The sequence below is a fragment of the Silurus meridionalis genome, chromosome 13, assembly GCF_014805685.1.
Source record: "Silurus meridionalis isolate SWU-2019-XX chromosome 13, ASM1480568v1, whole genome shotgun sequence".
NCBI classification, from domain to species: domain Eukaryota; kingdom Metazoa; phylum Chordata; class Actinopteri; order Siluriformes; family Siluridae; genus Silurus; species Silurus meridionalis.
The window spans coordinates 5,081,160-5,097,628 of record NC_060896.1 but is presented as its reverse complement, the minus strand read 5'-3'; the positions used below and the strand labels follow the sequence as shown (position 1 = coordinate 5,097,628).

Below are 16,469 nucleotides of genomic sequence, written 5' to 3'. Positions count from 1 at the left end.
TCCATTTAAGCCTTTCTTTGTGTGTTCTCACAACTCAACTCTGAACATGGTCCTCACCCTTTCTTTTGTGTGTGCATTCCATACATTAGATTTCCTAGATGATTTTTTTTTTTGCATTCTTTTTCTTCTGGACCATTCAATGACAATAATTTATGAGATTTTATTTCCACAAATGTCCTGGCAGTCGCTGTTACTGTATTCCTTTTGTCATTTAAATGTCTCTTGTTTATTGTGATCACTCCTGCTGGTGTGTTTGACCAAAACTACTTCGAGTGTGTGATCTAGATCTGGACGACTTGAATGATTAAGTTTCAGCTGCTGTTGTTAAATCACTTGTTAAAGTCAGGATTGTGTAAACATGCAGTTTCTTGTAAATCAGCACAATAATGATCGTAGACGATGATGATGATGATGATGATGATGAGTATCCATGTAACACACAAACATTACTTCCTCTATAGTCCTATAGTGGTATGATGGACAGTTGCACATAAATCAGTCTTACAGTTTCTTTTTCTTGTCCATGTTCTAGATTTGTGAACTTTGATTTCTACCACCACATGACTTAACCCGTAGCAAAGGTCAGCACATTTGGATTTTAACGAACATGTTTCTTTTCCGTTTTTCACTTTGTTTTTAGAGCAGTTTTGATCTCTAGGACAGAAGGATAGATTTATAATATAATGCACTGTATATATATGTATATCTGCAGTGTACACTGACACAGAGAGCGAGTCTGCGCTGTGCGCCCGCCTCCTCTCGAACCCCGAAACACTTTGCCTCGTAGAGACTGAGTGGCTTTTTGATCTATGTGAATTAGGCAAAGGTTGAATAAAACACTGGAAAAATGAAACGATATGTCTGTGCAGGTGGTTTTTATACTCAACTGAAGTCGCTGTATGAAACTCTGTAAAAAGGGACACGTTAAAGTTTACCACAACTTCTGAAAGACCATGAAAACTTTTCTTTATAGAATAATGACACTATTTGTGGCCAGGAGTTTGGGTGGGAGAAGCAAACAGTCTGTTCTCTGTCAGTTATAGTGATAGAGGCATCTCTGAGCTGATGTATGTAAAAGAGGGAAGAAAATGCTAAAAAAATTTAATAAAATTATTTGACTCTAAACCACACATACAATTCAGCCTTCCTGATTCTCTATGCTGGTTAATTTTCTACAACAGAAGATCTGGGAGCCGAATTCAGGACACTGGATATTATTAATTCAGTTGTAATACATATTTAATTTCTATAACAACATTTTTACAAGGCAGGCTGCATTCTTCTGCCTTATTAACTACAAGAAAGGCTCATGTCAGTGATTACCGTATATTGTATATTGTATAAACGACTATATTGAGAACTTTTTTGGGTTAAAATTGTATTGAAGTGTTGTAGTTCATTAAATATTAAATGGGCAGATGCACATTACAGCACAGTGAAATCCTTTTTCGCATATCCTTTTTTCGCATATCCCATGGGGTCATCCATGATACAGCACCCTTGGAGCACAGAGGGCTAAGGGCCTTTCTCAAGGGCCCCAAGAATAGCATCTTGACAATACTGATGCTTGAAACCCTGACCATCTGATCAGAGCCTTAACCACTGAGCTACCACATTTCATATTAAAATTCTCATTACATTAATCTGTTTATACCTTTAAAGGCAATATAGAGCATTATAAATAATTGTATTAACTGAGATATGCAAAGAGAGAATTTAATTGTGCTGTAAAGTATATATGACAGGTAAAACCCTCTTTTTTTTATCCTTTCTTTTATATAAAATAGAAATGTGGTGGAAATTAAGGGTGGAGCTAGTTAACAATAAATACATTTTTTTGGAATAAGTTTATAAAAACTCAAACAATTTGAAATAAATATTTTATTTTTAAATGTATTACTTCATCTAGGGTTTTTATCCTTTCTCACTGTCTCTGATCAAAAGATCAACAATGTAAAACATTTATTACATTTTTTTATGCGAATGTATTAATATTTTAATTACTTTATTAATTTAATAGATTATTTAATATTTTATTAGATAGATAGATAGATAGATAGATAGATAGATAGATAGATAGATAGATAGATAGATAGATAGATAGATAGATAGATAGATAGATTGATCTAGGCATTCGTGGGAAGAAAAGAAGAAGAAAAAAACGTTTTGTGTCACGCTGTATGCAGAAACGCCTCAGGATTAGCCAATAGGAATCAGTCGCGCTGAATTTCTGTACATATTCATGACTGCAGCAGGAGCTCTCGACCAATAGCAGGAGATCTGCGATGAATATTCAGAAGATCCCTGAACATCTGAATGAAAAGCGTGGGAGAAGCGCTGAGAGCGAGTCTAGGTGAGGGGAAAGCAGCTGAACCTAAACAAGACGCCGTGAGGGTTCGGGTGAAAAGGGGATGGCGATGAAATGACGCGTTAATGGTATTTTCCAGAGTTTTGTTTTAGAGAGAAAAAGCGATCCGGTTTTCTCATGCACCGCGGAATTTCTCTCCACATGCCAAACAGCAGCAAGGGGCTCCTGGAGGACATCGTGTCCACCCTGTGGGAGCTCGAGACCGCCAGACGAAGACAGGAGAGGCTCGTGCTGGGCGTTCTGGAAGGAGGGAACACCGAGAAGAAACAGGAGAGCTTCTGGAAATGGCAGCAGGTAAGAACAACAACATCTGCATCCGCTTTCATTCAAAATGTCTCACTTTATCACAGTGTAAACACGAGGGATAATTAGAGGATAAATAAGGTGCACGTGGTGCGTAATGTGGCTATATTTGCGCCCGTGCGTAAAGGCTGCGTGCGCATTTCGGAGATGCGCTGTTTCTTCTTAGAGAAATACATTTCATTTGGACAGTGTATGAACCTAAACCTGCTGACCTTCTTCTGGCTGGATCACACTTTAAAGCACAACGCATCCTCGGGCTCTTTGTATTGTGTGGGGCAATTTGACAGCTAAAATTGATGTGTCTTCTGGATGGGGGTGGAGTTTGGACCCGTTTTAATAGTCCATTGTTCCCTTCCCCATGACCATCACAACTTTCATCACAATTCCAGGTAAGTCCATAATCATGAATTATTCTATAAACAAGGAGAGGGGAATCCCACCTGCACGCTTTTGCGTTGCATTTTTATAAAGATATGCACTATGCACCTGCGCGCGAGAGAGATCTGCAAAGACACCAGCTGTATGCAAACAGCAGCACAAAAAAAATATACACAAAACATGTCCAAAATCATTAGCAAAAAAATACAAATAAAAAAAAGAAAATAAATTGCATGTAAATAAACACGCCACGCTTCCCTACAGCACGTGCAGCACTGACGTCAGTCGCAAAACACTTCTCCACAACACGCAGGCTCTCTGACACAAATTAATTAATGAGATCATGCAATTAAAAACAACCCCGCCCCCATCATCCCACGAGGCCACGCCCACTGCCCACCGGCGTATTGAACAAAAGGCGCGTGGAGGGGAATACTAATGAGCTGCGCTCGCGCAGGCTCTCTCTCTCTCTCTCTCTCTCACTCTCTCTCTCTCTCTCTCTCGCTTTTTCTCTCAGGGGACGGCGCGCGCCTCGGAGTCACGAGCCCTTTGATCCTGAGCCAGCACTGCTCCCCACATGTCACTCAAAATAGGTCGTCAGAGGCACGCGCTACAGGGAAAACACAAACACACGCGCACGCGCGCACGCCTACAGAGTTAGGGATGGGCAGTATTTATGATACCTATATTTCAAATATAAAATACTGTAAAATACTTTGTAAGAAAAGTATATGATGACATCATAAAAATGCGGCCTCTGATTGGTGCCTACTCAGTATTTCGCTCAGACTTGTTGAGATCAGAACAGAAAATTGGTCCATGTAGAAGAAGGTGGTAAAGGAAAGAAAAGTGCAGTCTGCCAGCTTTTAAATATGCGTCCATTGACTGATAAATAAATATTTGCTTGCCGAATATTGTACCCTAATTAAAGTAACTGTTCAGCATGCACACCACTGCATGAATGACTGCTGACACATAATATATTATAATGTTTCTCGCTAATTAATCATTGGATTGTTAATCATAAATAATATAATATATTATATGACTGCTGACACATAATATATTATAATATTTATGATTCACAATCAAATGATCAATTAGTGAGAAACATGCAGGTGCTATCAGTCGTCTTCTTATGAATGACTTGTTTGTAATTGACTCAGTGTTGCTGATGTAAAGTCGCCCTTCATTTCCAAACACGAGGTAACTAAATAAGTGTACAATTATGATTCATTCACAAACTGTTCAACATTAAACTGTTGGTTACTTTAAAACTAACCTTCATCTGGAAGATCACAGGAATACAGTTCATCCGGAAAGTATTCCCAGTGCTTCACTTTTTCCACATTTTATGTAACAGCCTTATTCCAAAATGGATCAAATCAATTATTTTCCTCAGAATTCTATAAACAATACCCTATAATGACAACGTGAAAGAAGTATGTTTGAAATCTTTGCAAATTTATTAAAAATAAAAAAAAATAACGTACATAATTATTCACAGCCTTTACCATGTCATTCAAAATTGAGCTCAGGTGTATCCTGTTTACACTTTTCATCCGTGAGATGTTTCTACAGCTTGACTGGAGTCCACCTGTGGTAAATTACTTTGATTGGACGTGATTTGGGAAGGCACACACCTGATGTCCCACAGATATCAGTGCATGTCAGAGCACAGAGTAAAAGACACCTAAAGGACCCTGAGAAACAAAATTCTCTGGTCTGATGAATTAAATATTGAACTCTTTGGCCTGAATGTCAAGCGTCATGTCTGGAGGAAACCAGGCACCGCTTATCACCTGGCCATTACCATCCCTACAGTGAAGTGGTGGTGGCAGCATCATGCTGTGGGGATGTTTTTCAGCAGCAGGAACTGGGAGACTGATCAGAATTGAGGGAAAGATTAATGCAGCAATGTACAGAGACGTCCTTGATAAAAACCTGCTCCAGAGCGCTCTGGACCTCGGGCTGAGGGGACGGTTCATCTTCCAACAGGACAACAACCCAGAGCACTTAGATAACAAAGGAGTGACTACAGGGACTCTGTGAATGTCCTTGAATGGACCAGAAGGGCCCAGACTTGAACCTGATTGAACATCTCTGGAGAGATCAGAAAATGGCTGTGCACTGACACTTCCCATCCAACCTGATGGAGCTTGAGAGGTTCTGCAAAAGAGAATCAATCAAACAGATCAAATAAGCCATTTGATGGATGGTTTGCAAAGAAATTTTATGTTAAAATACAAAAATACATTAGTTTATTTTTATGCCTGGTGTGGCTCCTGTAATTTGTAGTTTATTTTTGATAGAGTTGAACTGAAAGGTAATGTATTTGTTATTGTGTTTTAAAACACATTGTAATGTATCTTTGCCCAACCCTGGAGAGAGATAACATGTTTGTGGAGATTGGTGCTCATTCAGTGACAGGGGTGATACTAAAGTCAGATAGTGATGTAGGTGATGTGAGGGGTGCAGTCAGCATTCACATTCATCTCAACGGTGTTTAGTAAAGTTGAGGTTATGCTCTAAAGCAGGAGATCTTCCACGCCAAACCATGTTAATCATATCTTCATGGAGCTGGTTTTGTGCACAAGGGTGTACTCATGCTGGAATAGGTTTGGGTTTTCAGTTTATCCATGTATGACTTTCTACACTTTGTCAGCCACTTTCTCGTTTCACAGACAATTTACGACAAGGCATGTAACAACAACTGAGATGCAGTACACCACCGAAAGCACTGCATCATCATGTAATACTGTGTAATTAGTCAAATGAGCTCATTAGCACAGTACCCACTGAGCCATGGGGTGGCGTATAGGGCTGAGTCAGAAACTTACATTCCACATTAAGTCACTAAGTCAACTCCTTTTATCCAAACAGCTAATAGTCTAGGTGAGTAGATAAAAGTTGTGTAGAGCCTCAGTGTCTTAAGATGTTGCCAGTTCCAGTTTTTGAGCCTCTGATCAGTAGCTTAAGGCTGTAATTACAGATTCACCACCAGGATAAAAATAAATGAATGCAGGTAGAGAAGAGTTTGAGGCTGTAGGAGTACACACAGTACTGCTTATTATACAAGCATCTGAGAAAACATGGTTTTCAGTGTGGATACATTGTGTGTGTGTGTGTGTGTGTGTGTGTGTGTGTGTGTGTGTGTGTATGTTGGTAAGATACAGTCATGTAGGTCTTTTAATTTGAACAAATGTGTGTGTTTGTGTGTGTGTTGGCAAATTACAATGATGTACATCTCAACAAATGCAGATGCAGCTCTTGTATAGCTCAGCTTATGAAGAATATGTATGGATCCTTACGGGTCTCCAAAGGAGCAGAGGGTCTCTGAGCTGCAGGCTGTTTGCTGGTGATTGCAGCATGATCACAATTGAATTTCACTTCCACTGCAGTTTAAATTCTTCACTTTAATTGTACAAGTCTTCATTTAACAGATCGACTGACGGATGCAAGCCTGGCGAAAGCGAATCATTAAAACACAGAGACCTGTTCTCACTTGCTTTTCATTCCCTGGTCTCTTTCTCTTTGTGTTCTTTTTTAGCCACTTGTCACATAACACGTCGCCATGGTTGCAATCATTGTCGATAAAGTCATGGTCATGTTTCATTATGGACATTGCTGAATTTGAACTAAACAGCAAGGCACATGACTATCTGTGTTTTTGACAATAAGAATTAAAAGAAAGGATTTGTGAATATAAAGAGAGATAGAACGCTTAAGGAGCAAATAAATTTGTAGGCTGTAGATTTGTACATCATTTGTCATTCTTGCATTGCCTGTTTTTCTGTTTACTGTCATTTAGATAGGAGTAGAAGGTTTCTTTGAAATTAAAAAAGTGTCTTAAGAATAAACCTGCGAGATACAGCACATTCCACCAGTCTCAATCACATTACATCAGTCTCATAGTACACCAGTCTCAATCACAGTACACCAATCTCTATCACATTACACCAGTCTCTATCACATTACACCAGTCTCTATCACAGTACACCAGTCTCTATCACATTACACCAGTCTCTATCACATTACACCAGTCTCTATCACAGTACACCAGTCTCTATCACATTACACCAGTCTCTATCACATTACACCAGTTTTATAGTACACCAGTTTACCACTATACCAGTTTCCATCACATTATACCAGTCTCATAGTGCACCAGTCTCAATCACAGTACACCAGTCTCTATCACATTACACCAGTCTCTATCACATTACACCAGTCTCAATCACAGTGTACCAGTCTCTATTACATTACACCAGTCTCAATCACTTTACACCAGTCTCAATCACATTACACCAGTCTCAATCACTTTACACCAGTCTCAATCACAGTGCACCAGTCTCAATCACAGTGGACCAGTCTTTATCACATTACACCAGTCTCAATCACTTTACACCAGTCTCAATCACAGTGCACCAGTCTCAATCACAGTGCACCAGTCTTATCACATTACACCAGTCTCAATCACTTTACACCAGTCTCAATCACAGTGCACCAGTCTCAATCACAGTGCACCAGTCTTTATCACATTACACCAGTCTCAATCACATTACACCAGTCTCAATCACAGTGCACCAGTTTCCATCACATTATACCAGTCTCATAGTGCACCAGTCTCAATCACAGTACACCAGTCTCTATCACATTACACCAGTCTCTATCACATTACACCAGTCTCAATCACAGTGCACCAGTCTCTATTACATTACACCAGTCTCAATCACTTTACACCAGTCTCAATCACATTACACCAGTCTCAATCACTTTACACCAGTCTCAATCACAGTGGACCAGTCTTTATCACATAACACCAGTCTCAATCACTTTACACCAGTCTCAATCACAGTGCACCAGTCTCAATCACAGTGCACCAGTCTTATCACATTACACCAGTCTCAATCACTTTACACCAGTCTCAATCACAGTGCACCAGTCTCAATCACAGTGCACCAGTCTTTATCACATTACACCAGTCTCAATCACATTACACCAGTCTCAATCACAGTGCACCAGTCTCTATTACATGACACCAGTCTCATAGTGCACCAGTCTCAATCACAGTACACCAGTCTCTATCACATTACACCAGTCTCTATCACATTACACCAGTCTCAATCACAGTGCACCAGTCTCTATTACATTACACCAGTCTCAATCACTTTACACCAGTCTCAATCACATTACACCAGTCTCAATCACTTTACACCAGTCTCAATCACAGTGCACCAGTCTCAATCACAGTGGACCAGTCTTTATCACATAACACCAGTCTCAATCACTTTACACCAGTCTCAATCACAGTGCACCAGTCTCAATCACAGTGCACCAGTCTTTATCACATTACACCAGTCTCAATCACTTTACACCAGTCTCAATCACAGTGCACCAGTCTCAATCACTTTACACCAGTCTCAATCACAGTGCACCAGTCTTTATCACATTACACCAGTCTCAATCACTTTTCACCAGTCTCAATCACAGTGCACCAGTCTCAATCACTTTACACCAGTCTCAATCACAGTGCACCAGTCTTAATCACATTACACCAATCTCTATCACATTACACCAGTGATAATCACATTACACCAGTCTCATAGTACACCAGTTTTAATTACATTACACCAGTCTCTATCACATTACACCAGTCTCAATCACATTACACCAGTCTCTATCACATTACACCAGTCTCAATCACATTACACCAGTCTCTATCACATTACACCAGTCTCAATCACATTACACCAGTCTCTATCACATTACACCAGTCTCAATCACATAACACCAGTCTCTATCACCTTACACCAGTCTCTATCACATTACACCAGTCTCTATCACAGTACACCAGTCTCTATCACAGTACACCAGTCTCTATCAAATTACACCAGTTTTAATCACATTACACCAGTCTCTATCACATTACACCAGTCTCAATCACATTACACCAGTCTCTATCACAGTACACCAGTCTCATTTACATTACACCATTCTTACTCATATTATACCAGTCAATCACAAAACACATTACACCACTCTTAATCACCTTACACAAGTAATGTGTGAATTGGATAGAATAGATGGAATCTAATGTAATCTAATTTAAATAATAGTGTGAGCATAAAAATGAAAAATGATTCTATTGTTCTTGGAAGTGGCTTAGATAACAAACTTTACATGTGTGCATGACCATACCGTCACTCCCACTCCCACTCTCACACTCACACTCACACACACACACACACACACACACACACACACACACACACATTGATCATTGTCATTGTTTCTGGTTTTGTTTGTGTTTAAATTACAGATGCACTTTGCTGTGGAACAGCATGCATTATTCACACTTTAAATATAGTGTTAAATTCCAATAAAATGATCTCCACTAATTATTCATTTTTTTATTGAGAAGGTTAATAAATCATGTATTGCTTTATTGGAGTTGCATAGCAACATTTGATCTACTGTCTCCCAAAGACCCTCACTATGGATTTCCCTCTGAAAGCTTTCGCTAATTGAATACTAATTAGGTGTATAATAAGGCCAGGCGTGAAACAGAGTGTGTGATAGATTTGTTAAATATGTATATGCGTGCACATGTAAAATATACAGAAAATGCACAGTGCCTCTATGTTTGGTTTTTTTTTACACAAAATCTGCTGTATTGTGTGTTTTAGTAAATCATATTAACGTAAATAAAACAGTTGAAATAAGATTGCAAACCCTGGCCTTTGTGATAATGTGTATCACAGAAGCAGCTCCCAAATGCCCCCGGTGGTGTGATGTGGGTCCTGCAGCAGCAGCTCAGCGAGATGACAATGAACTCCAACACAGCGGACAACCTGGACAGTGTGTCAAGCTCAGGTACTCCCTCCAGAGGCATGAATATATATCATGGATTGTATACTCAAAGAAAAACTATATGAACAAAAGTTTTGGGAAACTTGTCTTTTCCAGCTTTGTGTGGTTCATCCTTAATCTTTTACCACAATATAGGAAGCATACAATTGTTGTAACATTACAATTTCCCTTCATATAAACTAGGAGACCCAAACCTGTTCCAGAATGACAATGCCTCTGTACACAAAGCCAGTTTAATGAAGATATACATTACATGGTTTGGAGTGGAAGATCTATATACCTTAATCCTATTGAACACCTTTGGGATGAATTGGATGAAGAAGAACATCTTCCCAGAAAAGTGGAGGTTATTATAACAGCAAATGGGGACTAAATGTGGAATGGGATGGTTAAAAAGCACATACCAATCTTATAGTGTCCAAAGACTTTTGTACATAAATCCTAAATGCATACATTCTTCACAAAAATCTTTTCAGACATTTTCTATAGGTTTTAGAATTTGTGGATTATTTGCCATATCATGGCTGTAAACAAGTTCTTACTATAGAGGTGGTACCTTATACTTGTCACATGTACTTTACAGCACAGAGAAATTCCCTGCATATCCCTGTGATTAGATTAGATTAGATTCAACTTTGTTGTCATTGTGCAAGGTACATGTAATTAAAATGCAGTTAGCGTCTAACCAGAAGTGCATACTTGGCCTGTTTACAATAAATAACAATACGATAAATAGGCTACGAGGTCCATATATACATATACATACTGTGCAAAGATTATCCATAGATAGACATGTTAGAAGATAATATACTCAATGGCATGATATATTTATGTACAGATATGAATGTATGTATGTTGCAGTATATACAGTATAAATATGGGTGGAATGTACAGTAGTGCAAATATGAGTTGGATGGTGCAAAAAAATGTGTAGTGGATAAGCAGTGGAAAATACACAGAAAGTGGAATAAAAAAAGAATAATAATATTTGGAAGCTGGGGCAGCCAGGATACAGTGCTCCTAAAGCACAGAGGGTTAAGGGCCTTGCTCAAGAGTGGCAGGTTGGTAATACCAGGGCTTCAACTATTGACCTTCTGCTTTAACTAATGATATACCACTTCCTTATTTACCCAAAGATATTGTGTAAATGTTGATTATATCAGTAATTTTGAATGTGCAATTTACTTTACATCCAGAAAAACTGTCTGAGCTCCTGTTAAAGAACATAAAACCTCCCGAATAAATATACAATAGAATTCAATAGCACACTCATATACATTTAATACAAAGCTAAATAGATGCCAGAGGTGATCCATGCAGTTCACACCTAGACCTCTGAAGAAGAAGAAGAAACGCAATGAAATGAAGAGATTATGGGTAATAATTTAATACATATCCGTGGGGAAATAAAATCTATTCAAAAGTACACTGATTTTGATCAGTCAGTTTAGGCCAGCAGAGAAGACCTTGCTACTGCTAGAAACATTATTTGCAGCCCCAATAGGCTCCTTTGTGCTCAGCAGTGGATATTAAATTCTTTCAAAGACTGTTGTTTTCCTTTTTCACTCAGAGCTTACATCATGCATCACTTGCTTTTTTAAGGTACAAATTTCCTTGTCAGATGATAAAAAAAACATAAAAAACTATTATAGACTGCATAAAGGACAGATAGGAAAACATGCCTCGTGTGAACATGGTCACAACTTTTCACCGAAAATCTACACAATATACTGTACCTACATCGATTTTACTGTCATTCTGCATTGTGTAATAATTTATGGCATTGTATGGATGGTTGTGTGTGTCTGCAGGTTATGAGCAGAGTGAGAGTCAGTCATCTATAAGACACTCAAGATCTTCTCCCAGTCTTTCTTTCTACAACCACAGAGGCAGATCAGTGGGTCAGTCTGTACTCCAGATAATCATTCATCTATTCTTTATAATCTGTTTATTCCTTGAATGAAAAAAAAAACATATACTAACCTATACTCCAACACTTACTGTACACTACAAGGACAAATGTTTGTAGACACCTGACTATAAGATTGTGTTTTTTGAACATCCTAATCCCAGGTAGTCCCCATTTACCGTTATAATACCCTTCACTCTTATGGGCAGATGTTCCACTAGATTTTAGAGTGTACTTGTGGAGATTTGTGTGAGACTCATTCAGCCACAATGCCAGTATTAAAGTCAGCTACTGATGTAGGTGATGTGAGGAGACCCAGGGTGCAGTCATCATTCTTCACCTTCATCCCAAAGGGTAAGGTCAGAGCAGGACACACAAGATGTTTCAGTCCAAAGAAATTATAAAGCTGGATTTTTACACAGGGTCATTAACATACAATGTATACAACTGTGTGTCTTCAACTTTGTGGTTATAGCTTGGGGACGAATCACGTATCGATGGAAAAAATCAGGTGTCACGATACTTTTGTCCATGTAGTGTATGTTTAGGACTCTTTGATAATGCTTATTTGAAGAATAAATCAGTCCTGGGTGTGCTACTATTAGAAAATAACCGATTATAAGATGGGGTAGCATGCCATCATTATATTTTTATTAATTCAAATAATGGCATCATATCTTTTATCCATTTAGACGTTTTGTTGGCATCTGCAAACTGCCACCATCTCACCAGCATCACTTTATTTTTAGTCTCTTGAAAAAACACTGTTGGCACCAGAGACTCCGTCTACTAATAATATATAAATATTTTCTAACATAAACTTTTCCTATAAGAATGAACTCATAATTTGCCCTGCAGCTGGCAATATTGTCATAGAAATAGAAAATTTGTCAACATCTCTTACATAACATGTAGAACTCCATATTTCTCTGTGGTATTCAGATGCAGATACTGAGAAGTTTAGTAGATCTGCTGGATTTATCATTCGTTTGTTTTCATCATACCACAGACAGCTTTGAAATTAAACTTCTACAAAAGTATTTGATGGATCACAACATTCATAAGATCTGACAAGTGTAAATAATTTTGGTCACAAAACTGTGAACTAGTTTCCTAACAGTATCACTTAGAAAAAAATCTAATACCTTAAAAAGGCATATTAAAATTGCAGTATGTACCAATATATCAACAATATTTCTTCTGTTTAGTGATACTGAATTACTTGCTTGCTCTTTTCCCTAGAAGATGCTTACATGCTGGACTGGGAAGGTCAGAGGGCACGACCCTTGCGTTCTTTTCTGCCCCGGTCATACTCTGCCCCCTACCCCCCGTTAGAGGGCATTGCAGAAGGAATTGAGGATGCCGAGGATGATGAAAATGAAGCTTCGTGTCAGGTCAATGAACCAAAGATGGGCACCATTATGAATTTAAATGAGGATGGTAGTTCTATTGGAGCCTATTGTGAAGCTCAAGGTCCTATTGTTGAGGTGGATGAAGGCCCCACAGAAGAAGACCTCCAGCTCGCAATGCGAGTAGAGACTTATATTTTGGATCTTCTACAGCGCTATTGCGTCAACCAAACATCCACCGCTACAGAGGTCCTTGGTTCTAGTCCTGATCATTGGCAAGAACTATATGCTTATCCTCACAACTACTGTGAACAACCTGAAAGTGCAGAATGGCAGCAATTGGAATTCTTCAATGATGAAGTTACATTGCAAGACAGGTGCTATCTGGGAAATGAGGATAACGAATTCACACAGGCTTGTAAAGATCCATGTTCCTCTATAGAGTCATCCACTGTCATTACTGATCTTGATCAGCATCGTCATTATCATCATCCATGTATTTCTTCACCTTTACCTTCTGAAGCTCCCAAACAAGACTGGGAACTTCCGTCTCTGGAGCTGGCACATCGACTGCCCTCAACCAGAATATATCAGGAGGAAAGCTGGTCATCAGTTGGGCAGAGGCATGAAAGGGCAACCAGCCAGTTTCTATCAGAAGACAGCTTCCAATCCCAAGGTTTTACCACCAAACCAGATTATAGATATCACACACTGGGGTGTGATATGGATATGCACTGTATCAATGAAGATTATATGTACAATCAGAGACTCTGGAGCTCCACAGCAGACCTCAGACGGAAAGAGAATCCAGCATTGTTTAGAGCTGAAGAACAATTCAACCTACCACGTCAAATCAGCCCACATTCATTTATTAAGTACCCTGAGAAGGACCACCGCATTGAAAATGGAACGATTGCTAGAGGAACTCAAGGACATGGATCTGACTCCAGTTTGAGTGAAACATGCTCCCCAGGGTCCAGCTCAAGTTCAAGTGACTCAGATGAAAGTGGGGGCCTTGTCTGGCCTCAGCAAGTGCCCCCAGGTGTGCCTTCTTTCTCCCAGAATGCAGCTACTGCTATGGTCAGGATTAAAGCCTCACATGCACTAAAGAAGAAGATCCTACGTTTCCGTTCAGGCTCGCTAAAGGTCATGACCACTGTCTAGTCTTTAAAAATGCATTTGAGATTAACTTATTATATGCTGTGATTCCTGTGTTTGATGGTTTTATGGTGTTAGAAAGTGGAATCCATCAACCAAAAACTGAATTTATTATACACCAACCAGACATAACATTATGACCACATGCCTAATATTGTGTTGGTCCCTCTTTTGCTGCCAAAACAGTCGTGACCCATCGATCATTAACAGCATCAACTTCTTCAGCAGTTTGAGCTACAGGAGCTCGTCTGTTGGATCGGACCACACGGACCAGCCTTCGCTCCCCACGTGCATTGATGGGCCTCGGCCGCCCACGACCCTGTCACCGGTTCACCACTGTTCCTTCCATGGACCACTTTTGATAGATGACCGCAGACCGGGAACATCCAACAAGAGCTGCATTTTTGGAGATGCTCTGACCCAGTCGTCTAGACGTCACAATTTGTCCCTCGTCAGACTTGCTCTTGCCCATTTTTCCTGCTTCTAACACGTCAACTTGGGGACAAATTGTTAATTTGCTGGCTTATAAATCCCACTAACAGGTGCCATGATGAAGAGATTATTAGTGTTATTCACTTCCCCACTCATCATGTATTAATGTCATAATGTCATTCCTGATCGGCGTATGTCCAAATTCTGACCTAATTGAATGTCATGGAATCCTCTGTACAACTTATAAAGCTGGATAAATGTGGAGTTTTGCCAACACACAAACTATTCCTTTGGACCTCTGGATGGGAGACATCAGTACTGTTCTCAACACACTTCAAACCTTTTCCTTTTGCTTTTAGTGACAATGACCAAACTATAATATATCAGATTTGCGGATATACCTGATATTTAATCCTGTCATCTGTGTTACGGTACAGCTGGAGCTATTTTGGCCAGCACATCATGTCTGAATGCATTTTCTATGGATTTTCCAGTGTTCTTCTCCCTTCTTAAACATCCTGGCAATTAGTGTTCATAGAATAAGCTTTACAGAACTGAATACAAATGAATGAGGATCACTAATCACAAGACAGCCATAACACCCATAGATACCGCATTGCACCTTATTGGAAACTTTTTTACTGAGAAATGTTTTTCTTGATGTCAATGGCCTTTGATTTTGCTAAAGACCTTCATGGATTTCATATGAATTTGGCAATAGATCATATTTGAATTATCTGCTTTACTTACCCTATCGTTTCTTTTCTTTTTTTTTATACTGTTCAACCTTGTACCAAGTGACACTACGTTAAGTTATTTCAGAATGTGATCTCTCATAATTCACTTTTTTAATGAATGCAATTGTGATGCCTTGACAAGCCATATGCTTTTCATAATATGAAATCTCCTAAAATAGATTTTTTTTATTATGAAACTCACATTAGCATGGATTTAACTGTTGAATTCATTTCTGCAAATCTATATGTCTGTCACATAGTCTCCAAAGTGCATCACTACTTGGCTTTATTTTTCCTGTCACAACATGTGTTCAAACACCTTCTAAACCCTGGTTATATAACAGTCACAATTATTTCCTATTCTAACATTGCAAAAAACTATGTATAAGACCTATGTTAGACCTGTTTTAAGCCATTGTAAAGTCGTTTCAAGCATGGGATATGTCATATTTCAGATATTTTAGGCATTTATTTTCAGAAAGAGCCCAAGTGATGCCGTAAAAATAAAAAAAGAAGCTGTGAACAATAATATCTAGAAATAGGTTTAATGCTCTTAAATGTAGTGTATTTTAACCTTATAATAATATATACTAGATACATTCAACTATATAGATATTTCCACTTGCTAAGGTGTTTTTTTAGTGTTTTCCCCCATAGGAAATGACTCCATTTTTTTTTTCTTCAATGCTCAGAGTGTTTAATGCACAGTGATACATTTTTTTTTATCAGAAAGACTTTATGATGTAAACACCAAACAGAAATCATGTGTATATAAAATTAGCTGGAGTTGCTCTTAGAGTATGAGCATAAATCCACCTCAATGTGATGTACTATGTCTCTGTCCTGTTACAGCACTGCCAAACTCTGTGTGAGAAAAAGCCATCCCAACAGCCATAAGAATATCTGTACATTAATGAACGCTCTAATTCTGTGAGTCTTGTACATAATCTTGTCTTGTCTTG

At 38.8% G+C, this 16,469-nt stretch overlaps 1 protein-coding gene across 2 annotated transcripts; it reads left to right on the top strand.

Annotated features, from left to right (window-relative positions):
* Positions 1 to 2,145: 2,145 nt before the first annotated feature.
* LOC124395856 lies at positions 2,146 to 14,577 on the top strand. Of its 2 annotated transcripts, XM_046864732.1 has the most exons (5): positions 2,146 to 2,353; positions 2,521 to 2,662; positions 9,814 to 9,925; positions 11,734 to 11,823; positions 13,074 to 14,577. In XM_046864732.1, the coding sequence occupies exons 1-5, from the start codon at positions 2,286 to 2,288 to the stop codon at positions 14,342 to 14,344; spliced, it is 1,683 nt and encodes a 560-aa protein (XP_046720688.1). In that variant the 5' UTR covers positions 2,146 to 2,285; the 3' UTR covers positions 14,345 to 14,577. The 2 variants fall into 2 exon arrangements, with proteins under 2 accessions (XP_046720688.1, XP_046720689.1); XM_046864733.1 differs by lacking the exons at positions 2,146 to 2,353; positions 2,521 to 2,662 and adding an exon at positions 2,783 to 3,060.
* Positions 14,578 to 16,469: the final 1,892 nt, after the last annotated feature.